The sequence below is a fragment of the Girardinichthys multiradiatus genome, chromosome 19 (assembly GCF_021462225.1).
Source record: "Girardinichthys multiradiatus isolate DD_20200921_A chromosome 19, DD_fGirMul_XY1, whole genome shotgun sequence".
Lineage (NCBI taxonomy): Eukaryota > Metazoa > Chordata > Actinopteri > Cyprinodontiformes > Goodeidae > Girardinichthys > Girardinichthys multiradiatus.
This window is the reverse complement of record NC_061811.1, coordinates 11,037,226-11,054,943: the sequence shown is the minus strand read 5'-3', so window position 1 is coordinate 11,054,943 and position 17,718 is coordinate 11,037,226. Positions and strand designations below refer to the sequence as shown.

General features: G+C 39.8%; 1 protein-coding gene across 3 annotated transcripts in view; it reads right to left on the bottom strand.

Moving 5' to 3' along the window:
- adck1 (aarF domain containing kinase 1) overlaps nucleotides 1-17,718 on the bottom strand; it is a 75,397-nt gene that overhangs the window by 52,035 nt on the left and 5,644 nt on the right. For all 3 annotated transcript variants that reach the window (XM_047344697.1, XM_047344698.1, XM_047344695.1), the window contains exon 3: nucleotides 12,453-12,536. In XM_047344697.1, the coding sequence (XP_047200653.1) occupies nucleotides 12,453-12,536 (84 nt within the window). The remainder of the gene's footprint in view (nucleotides 1-12,452; nucleotides 12,537-17,718) is intronic.

Here is a 17,718-nt window from a genome sequence, read left to right as displayed (position 1 = left end):
AGCAAACTATTAGACTTTGACCAACAGAGTTCATGAGGTTGTCCTGAGGGCTTGAAGTCCTCTAGTAGGCCCTGTGCTCACTGCCCAGCAACATGAAGCTCGACTGGCATTTACCAGACCGGACACCAGAATTGGCAGGTTCAGCGCTGGCACCCTGTTCTTTTCACCAATGAGGAGGTTCACTCTGAGCTTATGTGACATACGTGAAAAGCTCTGGGGAGGCTGAGGTGCACCTTATGCTGCCTGCAGTATTGTTCCGCATCATCAGGTTTGGTTGTGGGTCAGTGTTGGTCTGGCGAGGCATATCTATGGACAGACACACAGAACTGTACAGGATAAATGATGGCACCCTGACTGCCATAAGGTATTGGAAATCCTTAGACCCCTTGCTAGACCCTTTGTTGGTACAGTGGGTCCTGTGCTCCTCCTGGTAAATGATAATGCCCGACCTCATGTAACAAAATTATGCAGGCACATCCTGGAGGATGAAGGAATTGATACCATTGACTGGCCTCCATGATCCCCTAAATTAATTCCAACATCTCTGAGAGACAATGTTTAGGTCCATCCGACCCCACCAGGTTGCACCTCAGGCTGCCCAGGGGTTCGGTGAAGTAACTTTGGATTATGCCCTCTGTGGGTTGTTAATTTTCTTGTTCATCAAATTATGTGGCATTCATTTGTTCCTAAAACATTACCCATAAGGATATTCAGCATGATTCTTTTTTCAATTGTTAGTGTTTCTTTAAATTTTTTTGTGCTGTGTACAATGCTTTTGACATAAATCGACACATTTCAAAAACAAAAAACATGTTAAGCGTAACAACTTAGCAAGGCCATTTGCTTCTCATTTTGTGGAGATAACAGGCTTCTATATATTTGAGAATAAAGAGTTATTTTGACTAGACCTATCTTTCTACGAGGACATTTTGAAAGGACCTGGAGAAAAGCAGTTCTTGACATTAAAAAGGTCATTGCAGTTGCATTATTTGCTGTTATTTCAGTTTTTAACTTTATGTTCTCTCTCTTTTCTCTTCCTAGAAGCTACACCTGGCCTGACTCTGTGTCTACCTGTGACACCTTTCTGGAGAGGGGCATTGTCCAAGCTTCTGCTGCCAACAACTTAATGCTCACCCTCTACTTATGATACACTTGGCCCTGTCTTTAAGTGTTTAACCCTACTTTTCTTGTAGACATGGCTACTGACTGAACTTTTACTGTGACTAACTCTATGTGCTCTCTTTCAGACTCTAACCTTGAAAACTGGCTCATAGTTTATCTGTTCTTTCTTTCTAGGTGAAACGACTAAAAGAGCTGCATCCATTAACATTTACTTTTCCTTCCCATAGAAAGTACTCCTGGATCAGTACTTCTTTGATCTCTTTGTCTCTGCTCTGTTCTCTCAAACTCCCAGTCGGTCGTGGCAGATGGCCGCTCACACTGAGCCTGGTTCTGCTGGAGGTTTCTTCCTGTTAAAAGGGAGTTTTTCCTCTCCACTGTCGCTACATGCATGCTCAGTATGAGGGATTGCTGCAAAGTCAACGCCAGTGACTGTCCACTGTCTCTACATGTTCATCCAGGAGGAGGGAATGCTGCAAGTCACTGACTGGATGCAATCTGCTGGGTTTCCTTAGATAGAAAAACTTTTTATCCAATTTGAATAAATAACTGAATCTGACTGAACTGTTCAATTGTTAGGATTAATTGGAATGTATGTACCTGACTGTTGTGAAGTGCCTTGAGACGACATGTGTTGTGAATTGGCGCTATATAAATAAATTGAATTTAATTGTTTGTGTACACTACGTCTGAGAGGTGCAAGATCCCAGTATTGCTTCCTTAATATAAAATTACCTTAATTTAAAATGATGTAGCAGCAAAAGCAAATCCTAAACTATAGAAGATAAGATAAGTTTTAGGCAGGTGTGAAAAAATGCTGTAAACAAAGAATGCTTTCAAATATGGGAGTGTTAATCATTTATTTTCATCAATCAAAATGCAGTGAATGAACAGAACAGAAATTTAAATCGAATCAATATCAATATTCTTGTTCTTCTTTACGCTGAAGATAGTTCTTAATGACTTTGGCTGTATGTTTGGGCTCGCTCACTTAGCATTTTGTAAATTGATAAAAATAAACAATCATTTATATTTCTGAAAACATTCTTTGTTTACAGCACTTTTTCACACCTGCCTAAAACTTTTGCACAGTAGTGTATATTTATTATTTTTAACCAAAAAAGGTGTATTACTAAAGGAACAAACAATATTATTCTCAGCATCATTATCTTAACTAGAAAATTAATGCAGCTAAAGAACTGACTTGTAAAACCTCTTATCTAGGGTGAAAACCTGTTTATTGGCACAGTATCAGAAGAACAGACTGTAATTACGCTACTTGACACGCAGCTGAAAAACACTACAACAAGTTTTCGAAACCATGTTTGGACCCTCCAAACGACATCATGTTAAAACCAAACTGGAACCACACCAAAAGGCAAACGCAGAGAATTATAGACGATTTTAAGGAATTTTTATTCTAAAACTCTTCAAACCCCTCCTGTAAGTAGATGTCCCTAATTCATTTCCAGTCATTCTGTGTTCAAACTAAATTGCACATACAGCTAAATTACATTTGATTTAGGCTGAAACTCTGCCTTATAATACAGTAATTTTGAATATGACAATGCTGAACAACAAATACATATGTCCAAACAGTCCTGATCTGGACTGACTGGTTATATAAACGATTACTGATTAGATGATCTTTTGCGTATGATCGTGGTGTCCTGCAGCAATTTGTAATCTCTTCTGTATTTTGTGGATAAGAGTTAAATTTATGCAAAATAAAAAATACAGTGGAGCTCAGGCTCAGAAAAGCAGCTGATATAGAGCGAGATTTGTTTTCTCTGGTGAAAAGTCACTAATCAGCATTAGCCGAGGCTATGATTTCCTTCCCCTCTGTGGTTCTTTCATATCAGTGTGACAACTTCAGACATATTCAATGTAACAGGGCAAAAAGCAGCGCTTTATCTTTAACCTTTGGGGGGTGATGAGGCAGAGGCTGCATAATGCTGTGCAGATGTGTCAAGTGAATCAGCGTTTTTGTTCTTTTCATCTCGGCTATTAAAAGCCACCTTCAAAATGGCTGCTTGCCTGAAGCCGCTCTGCCTCCTGCAGCTGAGGAGGCAAAGAGATCATTAGACATCACTGTCACCAGTTCCTCATGTCTCCGTTCAGGCTTTTTCTTTCTCCGGATCAGCAAAAATGAACTTAAAACACCTGCAGTTTGCCTTCATGTCCTTATGCCTTTAGTTTATTTCAATAATCTATTGCAAAGCCTCCCACATTGGTTTCCATCACAGCAACTGGAGCTTCTGACGGCATATGACAATTATTTTTCTACTAACTTTGAGCAAGAACCATTCTTATTACAGATATAGGGTCAACAAACTGGAATATTCTTTACATTTTCTGTACATTTTAAAAAAGTAATTTCAACTGAAAAATGCTTTAAATCAACAAAAAAGATTGTATCTACAATTTGAGTGAATGCTAGTAATGGAATTTGAGGAATTCATTTTCCCACAACACTGTCACTTTAAGAAAATTGCTTGTCAAAAATACATGAAATCAAAGTAAATCATAATAAAAGAAAAAACAATTGGGAGAAGTGAGGTGAATCAGAAGCTAGAAGTGATGAAGAAGGGAACGATTTTAAGAGTACATTTTTTTACTGTGGAATAAGAAAACATTAATTTATATGGTACAATCGAATCTGACATTAGCTAGATGCGGTGCACAAGAGAAGAATAAAAGCAAAATGCACAAGATTTCAAGGCCGAACTACGATGATTAGATGAGTGGGTAACAAGAGGTGTAAATGCCAGCTTTGCGCACTTCTTTTTTTTTATATCAGTGGTTAAAACCAAACAGAGGTGGTCAAAGAAAAGACAACAGACACGATCTATACACACAAAAAAGTGTTGCAAGGACATCCAACCAGAGTGAATCCAGTGTTTTTCCCTAATTTAAATACTATCCCAGAGAAATTCCCAGACAAAATAGCACAAGCTGAAAAGTCACAAGAACTGCAAATTAAAATAAAATAGTATTTTGTCATATTTACTTCAGAAAAGAGACATTTAGCCATTGCTAGGATGAGGTCATTAGGTCGTATTGTGCGGTTGCTGAGCAGCTACGATACAGAGTGGCAACATCTGAGGTTCCTGTTCAACATGAAATAGGGACCACTGAAGGACATTACACAATCTGAAATCATCTGCTGCTGTCTACCAGGGAATAATCATCAGTATAAGGTATGGACTATACCTCTTAATTCGCCAAAGATAGCTGTTGTATGGGATTCATGAACCTTAGAGCTGAATGACTCATTGACCAAAAAATGAAAAGCATTCCAGAAGGAATGATCAGACTGGAATGTAATTTGGTTCCCAGACCAGCAATAGGTGTGCAAGTAATTCCTTTGGGAAGGGGTCGGCATTTCTAGAGCAGTAAAACTAGGTCGACGATATGAAAAACACCTAATGCAACATAGTAGGAGTTCTGTTCTCTGGCTGATGCTGGTCGTTGAATAACAGTACAGGATTAGACGAGAAGTTAAAGAGTTTATCGCTGGTTGCAAATTGAATTCAGTGGGGCAACCTGGGCATTCTGAGTTGGTGTGGGCTGCCTGGGGCAATAAAAACCTGCATGACAAGAGTTTGTGGCATCACAAGATTACCAAGACAGCCATATGCAGCCAGTCCTATCAAACGCTACCATCTATGAGTAATGCTGTTTGTTTACCATCACTCACTATTTTTAACTGTCGTATAATCCAGTTACTGCCTGATGCCACAAATCAACCTCTGTGGCCTGTTGAAGATATCTCAAGCTTCATGCATATTGAATAATTCACATATCTATCTCTGTGGACCAAATTCCATCCAAACTGGATCGTTCCTGCATGCTGAACCATTGTTATCAGTGAGTGTAGAAAAAATGTTTTTACACCCAAGGAATGTTGTACTGTATGTAGGGGAGGTAGTCTGAATATACCACCCCAGCTCCCTCGGCATGTTCCGAAAACATGCTGATTTAAAAGCAGGAGAATCTGATGGAGAATGTCTCGGAAAAATCAGGGCCTTCTTCAACACTTCTCTCTGAAGAAACCTCACCTTCAACGAAGCTGAAATGAAGACATTTCTGTGCTTTATAAACTGGAGGTTAAATGGACATGAAGAGCCTCCTTTTAGTAAAACACATTCTGCTAATAGGACCAGCACTGAATATGCAACTCAAAGTGATAACAGAGCTTTGCTTTGCAATTAGACGAATACTGTTGAAAATGGACTGTAGACAGAAATGCTTAGCAGCCCACTGGAGATGTAGACCATCACGTTGTTAGGTCCCCTATCTCTAAAATGAGGCAACGTTCAATTACTGTATTTTTAAATTTCTATATTCAAGGCGACCGACCCCTCCCAACCTTGCCTGCAGGCCTCAGTTGTTGGTCATGCATTATTCATTTGCATTAAGTAAGCTACATTTAATTTCTCAATCATGTGTTGGCATGGCTTGTAATGAGATGCTAATAAAAGCCTGTACAGCTGGAGAGGGAGAGCAGGAGAGAGATAACAGTGAAAGAGGACCAGGAGAGGATTGCATAATCAGTGCCAAGATAAAGACCTATCTTCGTCGCACAGCACTCGTGATGTTAACGGTGCTTCTGATGTGCATTTTAATCTGTCTGATTGTTGTGTCTTTGATTTGACTCAGTGGCATGAAGAACTGAAGGGCAGGTGGAAAGACCACCAAGGAATAAAGAAATATCTATATTTGTGCCTCTATATTTTTCCCTACTCATCATGTTCATGAATATGATGAGTAGGAAAAACCTCCTGAACAGAGCTGCATGTTAAATAAAGAGTAGTTTTCTAAACCACCTGGAACCATTCGTTGATTTTGGTCTATTTCAAATTCGATTACATATTTTCTTTTATTAAAATAGCAAAAATGACAGTGGTTAGCACTGTTGCCTTGCAGCAAGAAGGTCCTGGATTCGACTCCCGGCCAGAGGTCTTTCTGCATGGAGTTATGTTAATTGGTCTCTCTAAATTGTCCTTAGGTGTGAATGTGTGTGTGCTTGGTTGTTTGTCCTGTGTGTCTCTGTGTTGCCCTGCAATGGACTGCCAACCTGTCCAGGGTTGCCTCTCGCCCATAGACTGCTGGAGATAGGCACCAGCTCCCCCGTGACCCTGTACGGAAGAAGCAGGTATACAAATGGATGGATGGATGGATCGACTAAAGGTGTACTGAAGGAAATTTTTCAAGGAAGCAGGTTGAGCTTGTATTGACTACAGCAGCCAGTACCAAGTGACAGTTCCAGGATAAAACATTCACCCCAGCAAAGCTCCCAGGTAGAGTGGTGGGAGAATCTGTGTTGTCAAATATCACCTTAATTTTGTTACAGTTGCACATTTGTATAGAGTTTGGACGGGATTGATTTTACTTAAGTTCTAGGGTGCAACTCCTAAAACAACGTTTCATATTTTATCGATCTGATAATGCTGTGTTCTTGTTACGTTCTGACCAGAGGTAGCTGCAACACTGCAGCAGGGTAGTATCAACACCTATCTGCACAATTAGCCCTAATTCATACCTCCCAGTCTGCTTTACTGTCCGCTCAACTGCAAAGCCTGTGGGACATAATTTTTACTATCAGTATCCGTCCACTAGGGTCTGCTGGGACCCTTCGGACATCGATGTGTAGCAGAGACTTTAGTGACTGCACCTGCTGTGCATGCTGGCAGGAAAAACACAACTTCCATTCAAACTGGGGTGCCAAATAACAGAGATAAAGAAAACAAATGGTCAGATCACAAGCAGAAGAAGGAAGAACAACAATATTTTTTCAAGACATAGTGTGAGAAACCTCTTGGCCTTATCCATTATAGAAATCAATGTATTTGTTATTTTCTTTTTGTGAGAAGAAAAACCAACACAATCATCCACTCTGAGGCTGAGTGGAACACTGTGGTTAAACTGAGCTAAAAATAGTATGAACATTGATATATACATGATGGACACTGAGAGCTATGTTCAGGCTCCTAACTTGCAGAATCTCATCTAAATCTTAGGGGGAGCCCCCTATAGGCTCACTGAGATGCCAATCAAAGCTAAGAAGCCTTGCTTTATCTGGAAATCATCATATCAAGAATATTCCCAGACAAAGATAAATTTAAACTGGAATATGGGGGGCTTTTTTTTCCACAACTGAAGGTTGTTTTAATCCAACTTGTGTCATCTGCCAGAAAGCTTTAATAGGGTTACGAATGACTTCAAACTATCTTTGACTTAGTCATTTAGTCAGCAGACTCTGATGAGATTCTATAGGCATGTTCCAGCTCTCATTTGGCAGAGTTCAGAGTGTTCGCATGCTTGTTCTGTGATGCTCTCTAATTGGCTGTGAATGGCCCCTCGGGTTGCTCAGGGAAGCCTTTGATGAGGCTCCGAGACTGGCTGCTCAAGTGGCTTTTGAATCAAGCTCTTCAGGAGAGGCTGAAAGCAGCTGGCTGCTCTGCTGAGCGATGAACATGCAGCCAGGACGACGAGGAAGAAGTGGAGGAGCACTTACGGGAGCTCATTAGCCATGCAGTCAAACAAGTCGCAAAGAGGGAAATAATTTTAGAAGTCGGTGGGTGCTGACATAATGACTTCATCTGACACGCAGGATTTATATGGTTTTACAAGGATTTACATTAACCTGCTTTTTGACATTAACTGCCTGGATTATATAGATGATCTAATGAAATGTGAGGGATTTCTCAGGTCTTGTTGTTTTCTTTTGCTTAAATACAAGACTTTCAGATGATGCAGGGGACCTTACTTTATGCCTAGTGTTACATCTTTTTACTTGTTTAACTTTGTGACACATTTTCTTTATTGTTTAATTAAAAACTGCACAGTGTGTTATCAGGGTTAAGTAGAACAACTGGTCTTAAACTGAGTAAAAGAGCAGCTGGTGTCCAAAGAATAACCTCAGTAATCCTGGACAACTATTGATCAAGACGCTTCCCCAAGGATCTGAGCATATCTCTGTACAGAAGCCAGGATATGCTCTGCATCAAGAGCCAAGCAATGACTTCTAAAAAAAAGCATCCAGAAAGACCAAAAGTATTTCAAGAGCTCTTTAGATAGACTGAATCTGTAATCTGCTCCAGAAATTTATGCGTCAGGAATCAGTATAGAAATAGAAATATCTGAAAGAAACGGTTTAGAGTCACAAATCAGTGCAAAGTCTACAGTGTTGAAAATGGTCAGGTAGAGGGACTGGGCCAAAGTAAAAAGAAGCTGAAATATTATTCAAGATTTCTCAGAGTAATCTGTTCCGGATCAAGAATCTGCTTGCCGTGCAGAATCCTATCAGATTAGGAAATCTGTTCTGTTCAGAGTCAAGAATCTGTTAGCCACCGTGTTCACCATCAGGAATCAGTTTAAAGGCAAACTTTGAAAGACCTTTAGAAAGCCTACAGAACTACTGAACAAGGCTATTTTAAATAGACTTTTATTTATATGCAAGAACATGTTTCAAAATAAGCAATATTTTCACCATCTAGAACCTGTTCCCCTTGATTTCCCCCTGGAATCTGTTCCACATCAGGAATTCAAAGAAAAACTTGGAAATTCCTTAGGAAAGCCTGGAAAACCAGTGATAAGAACCACTTTATAGACTCTGAAATCTGGAATATAAGTGGTTGAAATCCCTTCAATACAGTAGTAAGCCACTAAGTAATAAAATACTGAATATTTCACCGTTCAATCACGAATCTGTTAAGAAAGGTAAATATGTTTAAGAATCTGCTTAGAGTCAGAAGTCTATTAAGAGCCAAGAAAATCTCCAAATAAGGAAGCTGTTCACTACCATGAATCTGTCTTCCTTTGACAGCAACTAGGACTGGGCTGAAACTAAGTTAAAGTCCAAAGAAAAACTCTGAAAGACCTTCAGAAAGCCTAAAGAACTATTGATCAGGATCACTTTACAAGATAAGAGGGAATATTTCTAACAAGCACAGAAAACTTTGAAACTTTAGTTTAAAACTGTATGTCATAAAAAATGGAAGATTCCAATTAAGGAGTGTTATTCATAGAAAATGTTTTCATGGACAAAATGGGATTTATTCAAGAATTCTCTTAAAGAGTTTTTTCAAACAAACTGGTTGCAGTCCTGGACTGAAGCCAAGTCTTACTTAGCACCAGTTCAGCTTTCATTGACTTTACCAGTGTAAAACTGGTTTTATCTGGTCTTTGACGGACCAGAAGTAAGAAATGCTTTTCATCAGGCATCTGACGGGGGTAATGGAAACCAAAATCTTATGAAAATGTTATTGATTTTATTTTTAACATGTGGCTAAATCAGCCATGGCTTAGACCTGGAAGATATCTGTCATCATTTTACTTATTTTATCTATTGTTTTTAATTGTTTGGGAGCTGGTTTTCATGTTTGTTTTTATACATTTACTTTTTATTTATTTAATGTATGTTATTTAAATAGTTGTTTTAAAATCTTTTATCCCCCAGAATGAGACAAACTTGTGTTTTCTTTTTTTCATAATACAGCAGATTTTATTAAGCCATTGACCTATTATCTCTACCGGTGGTCCCTTGAGTGTGCAGCAGAAAAACTGAAGAATGAGCTGCAGCTCTGAATCCTCACCTCTTTTGACTTCAGGATAATTAGGAGCTGAGCCTCCTCTCTGGAATAAATCAGCAACATGCATTAATTCTAATCAGCGTGAGCAGCCAGGCTTGACCGGCACAGCCCGAGGGGCAGAAGCACTTGTCTGAGTGTTTGAGTCCCATCCACGTGGCCAGCCATGCTGAACCATGCTCTTCAAGGTTCACTGCAGAGTTCCTGCAACACCACCAACAGCAGCAGAGCTCTAAGACTAGGAGCAGTTTGTTTCTGATCTTTTTTTTTCTGGAGAGCTCTCTTCAATGACCTTTTAGACAAATACCTGCATGATTCATGCACCATATCAAAAGACGATTAAACTCACCAAACTGTCACAGTGCCGGCAGTGCTCTCCTCAACATAACAGAAGCAGCTCAAAAAAAAAGGGAACAGGTCTTTATTTTGCATATACCTGAAGGCAAACATTTTTAAAAGTTTGCGCCCACTGATCGGCCGATTTTACCCACGCAATTTGATTTGCACTGGTTTTGTAGATCAGCTTTGCGCACGCAAACCAGTTTTTATGTGTTTTTCTACATGCAAACCTTTTGAAGCTCAGGCCCAAAATGTTTTCATACAGCAGCATCAGAAAACTCAAGGATTTCTTACCATAAAAACACAGTTTTATGGAACAAGGACAGTGATTCTGAAAGTGCTGCCATAATGATGTTTATTTAAGATAGTTAAATAGTTTTTTGCAAGCGGAACAGGACCGGTACAGGACCTGTCTTCAAATGTTGCAACCAGGACTTGGTTCTGGGTTACGCAATCAATGAATCCGTGTTTCCACGGTGGCAAGACGAGGAGCACCTGTCTGTAACTGCCAGAGCTCTGCTGGTGAGAGGCTCCCACAAGGGCAGTCTGTCTATCTGCCGCCAAATGTGGAGCAGAACCTTTTCCTCATGTGTAAAGACTGGTACAGGACCAGTTTGAGTAATGACGATGGTATATGGATGTTTGAAACTGTATAAACACAGAGAGAGAGAGGACAGAGAGGGATATAAAGAGAAATAGAGACCTAATATTTCTGCCAAAAAAAGCGCTTTGAACTGTTTTTAACTGAGAAGTATTGATATGTATAAATTTATCATAAATTTTACATAAATGAGCTGTGGTAATTAATGTTTTTTATTTATTTACACATTTTGTTAAAGTAAGTAAAAGATAGAACTGTTTTTTCCATCCTAACTAGTTGTCTTCTTTAGACAATGAGAAACCCTAAGCAATCAATACACAAATCCTAAATGATTGAAAATGTTGTTTTATTTCTACTTTTTATATTTATAAAAAGCCTCAAAAAGCAGTTCATTTTATTGTTTAATGAAAGGCAGTTCTTACTTTATTGCTTCGACAGTGACACAACGAGAGAAAACAAAAGAAGCTAAAATAAATACTGTAGGTTGATTTTCTTTGTGCCAGGGCCTGGAAAATATACCTCTAAATGGGCTCGGCGTGAACACTTTCAGAAACATCGACGTGGGATCATGTTCAGTTGTTCTAGGATAATGTATAATATGTAGCATCGATCATAATATTAGAAAAAAATACAACAGTGATAATATCAGTAAATATCGCAATGAAAATATCAACAATAGTGTTGCTTCCAATCAAGATTAAAAACTTATTGGTTTAGAGTCTAAACATTATTAGTTAAGTTTTCAGTCCAACTTTCCTTTCATTTTCTAATACATCATTCTATTCTCTTTATTTTTTTAATTACCTCTGTTGTTTGATTTTGTTTCATTGTAATGTTTTTCCTTATGTACAGCACCTGAATGCCTTGTTGCTGAAAAGTGCTATGTAAATAAATTTGACTTGACTTGAATATAAATAGATATTTTCTCATTCCTCATCTGTAGTTTCCAACTAAGTTTCCAACTTAGCCTGTTACGGTACATTAATTAGTGCCATGTGTCATGACAGAAAATGAATAGGCCCTCCACACCAAACCAGTGCAGGAATTGCTCATAATGATGACACATAACAGACTAAAGACCTGCCTGTTTGTTTTTAATGAGCAGAGTAAAAAGGTTTCAGGTTCTCCCTGACCTACAGCAGCAGGCTGTACAGAAAGACAAATGGGTCACTGTTTGCATGGTTTCCAAAACCTGGTGGCACCGCTTTAATGCTGATTTAATGTTGTAAAGGTTCTACACTACTACGCCACTCTGGATTTTGAAACAAAATCTCTAAATCTTTCACACATTTCAGAGATGAACAATATTGTTACTATATACTATGGAAAAATGTGACAATATCAGTAAATTCAAATAAATGATTTTTGCAAACCACAAAAACTTTGTATGTGAGGAGTAACTTGTAGTAATATTTAGACTGTAAAGATCTCATCCAGTGAGAGAAATAAATGGGGCTGAATTATACCTTTTATCATAATCGCAATAAATACCATTAAGTAATGTGACAGAATGTTAAGCCTACATGGCCCAGGGCTGACACGGGCTCTGGAGTGCCCAATCAATGCTGTGCCGATAGGGTGGCGACAATCTTGTTAAACACAACACTATGTGCCAAACAACAAACAGCATTGTAATCATTTTACAAGCATTGTATAACAGCCATGTGGAACCATGCACACATCAACACATATTGCTGAATTAATTTTGCCCCTGATGATGGAGACGGTTTTTTCTGTCACTGTACCCCGTCAGCAACTAAACACTGATAAACCAACCTCCATAAAAACTGACCACCTACCTTGGACTTCAGAGCCCAGTACTCCTCTGTGTCGTAGTCCACATGTTTGAATGCCGTCAGATAGTCGTAGCTGATCACCGCCGTCTGCAAATACGAACATAGACAGGTGAGGAAACTTTATGCAGCTTTTTTGAGATAATAAACAGGCAGTAACAAATTATGTGTACATTGTTTTTAAAGGTGTGATCCTAAAGCACAGTCCCAATTCCTCCTTTTTTGCTCCACCACCTGGTTCCTGTTTTAAGTTGATGCTCCTATTATTTCTGTCTTGAGTTAGTCTTTTTGCGTCCAAAAAAACAGTCCAATTATCCAAAAGAACCAATGATTTTCCTGTGTGCTTTCTCTATGGAGCTACATTGGGGCCATAAAGTTTGTCCAAACAGAAAAAAATTTAAACCTGAAAAATAAAAGTTTGTTCAAAAGAAAAACATTAGAAGCTGAAAAATTATTTTTGAACCTCCCTCGAAAAAATTTGAAAACTGGAAAAAAACAATTTCAAAACTACTTTTCAGATTCAAGTTTTTTTTTCGAACTTGCAGATTTTTTTTTCGGCTTCAAACTTCTGGCCCTGTTTTGGCGTGGGGGGCGGGGCCTCAGATCACGGGGGTGCGGAATCATGACTGACAGCTCGGCTGAACAACATATTCCCAGCTGTTGCATTCAGGGACCGTGGGAACTGGAATTATCTGTAATACATCATCAATATTCTATATATATGTGATTGGTTTTGAAAGATAACCTGCTTCACCGATAGAAGCAGCTTACGTGAATACACGACGCGCATCTCAGAGGAGAAAATATGATCTTGACAGATTTGCACAGCATTTTAAGTCCGTGTTGGAGATTTCCCATGCTCTCAACATAAAGCAAAAGAACCACCAGACTAAGCGGCAGGAATGAAACCAGATGTAAAACGAGCCGGTATTTTCCGAATATCCTTGCATAATTAAGCCTGGACGTGTTTTCATTTGGACTGGACTCGGGTTTCGGTTTCTGGTGCATTTTTGATTAAAACGTGTTTGGTCTCCATTTAGTGAAGTGACTCACGGCCAGGGGCAAACTGACATACGGGGCAACCGAGGAAATCCCTGGTGGACCGCTGGCTTAGGCATTTCTTATTTTGTGAATGTTTAGTTTTTAATAACTGCCTTTCACAGACGCAGGGCGCTGGGCTGGTGAACCACCGGCCCACGAGCTGAACCACCGGCCCACGAGCTGAACCACCGGGCCACCGCCCTGCACAGATGCAGGGCGAGTGCAACATCAAGTACGGAAGAGGCAACAGTTTCTGGGGCGCTGATATTTTTCTGGACCATTGTGCCCTAAACTATGTCATATCAACCTGTTAAGGATAACCATTATTTATATGACTCATAGCAGTTTTTCCCATTTATACCTTAATGATATAAAGCATAAGTTCTAATGTTTCCATTTTGTTAGAATAGGATAAGAATGCTCATCGACACACATTACAATGATAAATGGCCAAAGGTTTGTCATGAATGACCTGAGGCTGGGGCACTGGGTTTGATGGTGGAGCAGGCTGTAACTGGTTTGATTAGAATGCAGCAGCACACTTAGATTAAGGATGGACACCCGCTACTACACAACGTACCAGATAGACACCACAATGGTGACACATAGTCTACTGATAAACACTGAGGGAAGGAACATCCATTGCATTGGAGTGCCAGATATAAAACTACATGTGACCTTCTATCGAGGCTCTTCCTCATCCTTTCACAGACGGAAACGGTCCAAGACGAGCCTCGGCGCTGATCTCTGTAATCATTCCTCTGCCTAATTTAGATTAAAGGAGCTGAAAGTTAGAAACTGTTTGAGAGTCGTTCCTTTAAGAGTCAGTGTTAGATAGACTGTGTGATCGCTTCTGGGGACCAAGGATCGGAGAAACTCTGAGAGGTCTGACCGCCAACAGGGTGCGGTAGCTCGGACAAACCTCTCCTCTGCTCCAGTCAGGCAGATAAGCTCTGCTGCGCGCTGGCGAACTGCTGATCTGTAACACATAAACATGCGCTATATATATATATATATATATATATAGACCACAATAATTTATTAGTATGGTGTAGGGCCTCCTTTTGCGGCCAATACAGCATCAGTTCATCTTGGGAATGACATATACAAGTCCTGCACAGTGGTCAGAGGGATTTTAAGCCATTCTTCTTGCAGGATAGTGGCCAGGACACTACGTGATACTGGTGGAGGAAAACGTTTTCTGACTCGCTCCTCCAAAACACCCCAAAGTGGCTCAATAATATTTAGATCTGGTGACTGTGCAGGCCATGGGGGATGTTCAACTTCACTTTCATGTTCATCAAACCAATCTTTCACCAGTCTTGCTGTGTGTATTGGTGCATTGTCATCCTGATACACGGCACCGCCTTCAGGATACAATGTTTGAACCATTGGAAAACACATGGTCCTCAAGAATGGTTCAGTAGACCTTAGCAGTGAAGCGCCCATCTAGCACAAGTATTGGGCCAAGGAAATGCCATGATATGGCAGTCCAAACCATCACTGATCCACCCCCATGCTTCACTCTGGGCATGCAACAGTCTGGGTGGTACGCTTCTTTGGGGCTTCTCCACACCGTAACTCTCCCGGATGTGGGGAAAACAGAAAAGGTGGACTCATCAGAGAACAATACATGTTTTACATTGTCCACAGCCCAAGATTTGTGCTCCTTGCACCATTGAAACCTACGTTTGGCATTGGCATGAGTGACCAAAGGTTTGGCTATAGCAGCCCGGCCGTGTATATTGACCCTGTGGAGCTCCTGATGAACAGTTCTGGTGGAAACAGGAGAGCTGAGGTGCACATTTAATTCTGCCGTGATTTGGGCAGCCGTGGTTTTATGTTTTTTGGATACAATCCGGGTTAGCACCCGAACATCCCTTTCAGACAGCTTCCTCTTGCGTCCACAGTTAATCCTGTTGGATGTGGTTCGTACTTCTTGGTGGTATGCTGACATTACCCTGGATACCGTGGCTCTTGATACATCACAAAGACTTGCTGTCTTGGTCACAGATGCGCCAGCAAGACGCGCAAAACTGTGCTCTTACCCTGCTAATTGAACCTTCACACTCTGCTCTTACTGGTGCAATGTGCAATCAATGAAGACTGGCTACCAGGCTGGTCCAATATAGCCATGAAACCTCCCACACTATAATGACAGGTGTTTCAGTTTCATTGTCCAACCCCTGTATATATATATATATATATATATATATATATATATAAGCCAGCGGTCCACCGGGGATTTCCTCGGTTGCCCCATATGCCAGTTTTCCCCTGGCTGTGAGTCACTTCACTAAATGGAGACCAAACACGTTTGAATCAAAAATTGCTTGATATTGAGAGCATGGGAAATCTCCAACACGGACATAAAATGCTGTGCAAATCTGTCAAGATCATATTTTCTCCTCAGAGATGCGCGTCGTGTATTCACGTAAGCTGCTTCTATCGGTGAAGCATGTTATCTTTCAAAACCAATCACATATATATAGAATATCAATGATGTATTACAGATAATTCCGGTTCCCACGGTCCCTGAATGCAACAGCTGGAAATATGTTGTTCAGCCGCTGTGTTGAGCTGTCAGTCATGATTCCGGACCCCCTGTGATCTGAGGCCCCGCCCCCCACGCCAAAACAGGGCCAGAAGTTTGAAGCCGAAAAAAAAAATCTGCAAGTTCAAAAAAAAAACTTGAATCTGAAAAGTAGTTCTGAACTTGATTTTTTTCAGTTTTCAAATTTTTTTGAGGGAGGTTCAAAATAATTTTTTAGGTTCAAATGTTTTTCTTCTGAACAAACTTTTATTTTTCAGGTTTATATTTTTTTTTGTTTGAACAAACTTTATGGCCCCAATGTAGCTCCATATTTCCCTGTACTGCAGAATGCTCAGGGTGTCCAAGCTGACCCATGTACACCACCCAAATCTTGTAGGAATTTGATAAAGTGGACTGCTTTAATGGATCACATGGACGGGTTAATTTTCCAAGCTACGTCAATCTGATTCTCACATCAGACCTGTTTGATGCTTGTACAAACATTTAGTCCCAATGACAAATGTTTATAGACAACAACATGCAATACCATACGTTAATTAAATACTAACGGCTTACACTGTCATATATGCAACACTTTGTGCTGTTAAAACTCATATCACATGTTGTAACTGTACATGCATGCCTGGTTCTGTATACATGCTGTGGGAGCATGCTGTAGTCCATATCTCAGCTTGCAGGCAGCAGAGGAAAGGAGTTGCTTCTTATTTTCAGTATATCCAAACTAAAAGTGCAAACACTGCATAAGGATACTTTGTTGATACGATCTAAACTGTGAGGCCTTCACATTCACAACCTGTTTAGATCAGTCTCTACTCAACTGTTTTTCAGCAGTCTGTGTCCGTGACATTTTCTGTTTTACAGGAAGCAGTCCGTCATTTCAGCCGTTCTAATTTCCCTCAAGATATATATGGAAGAGGAAACTGTTTGGATTAGTTGGGATAGTACTTTACTGTTTCTAAAGGTTTCTCTGTCATCTGGCTGTGTACTACCAGCTGCTTTCCAACACACAGTGCAGCCTTGATCAAAATGTTCTTTAGTACTATAGATCAGGAGTCTCCAACCTTTACAATTCAAAGAGCTATTTTTGCCCTCAGTCCACCTAATCAAAACTATTTTAGAGCTGCAAATGTTACATGACATTTTCAAAAGAGAAACATTTCAAATTTTGGATGAATCCATTCTATAGGAAATTTAAAAAGCTCCATTCTATTTCTATTTTTAGGCTTTAAAAGAAAGAGAATTTGAACTTTTGCAAAAAACTGTTTTGATTTATTAAGAGTCATTGTGGATGGTACACAGGTGGCACACCCCTGCTATAGGCCCAAATCCAAACTGCCTTTTATGTCCAAAATCTTGGAAAGGGTCGTCTAGAATCAACTTCAGACCTTTCTTGATTCGCATGCTTTTGTAAAAAGTTCCAGTCTTATTTTTAACCACTTTTTTAACAATTTTTAATAACTTTCTTTTAACGGTTGACTCAAGGTGCTTTGTTGTTCAAGCTCTTTCAGATCTGAATACAGCCTTCAAGACAGTCAGCCACAACTTCAACATGTTTGTTTGAAAGTTGCAGTTTTGTCTTGGATTAAGACCTATGTATCAATAAAGTCTTTTTTCTGTATCCATAGGAGAATCCTCATCTTCCTCAGCCCCTATTTGTTGTCGTGTACCCCAGGGTTC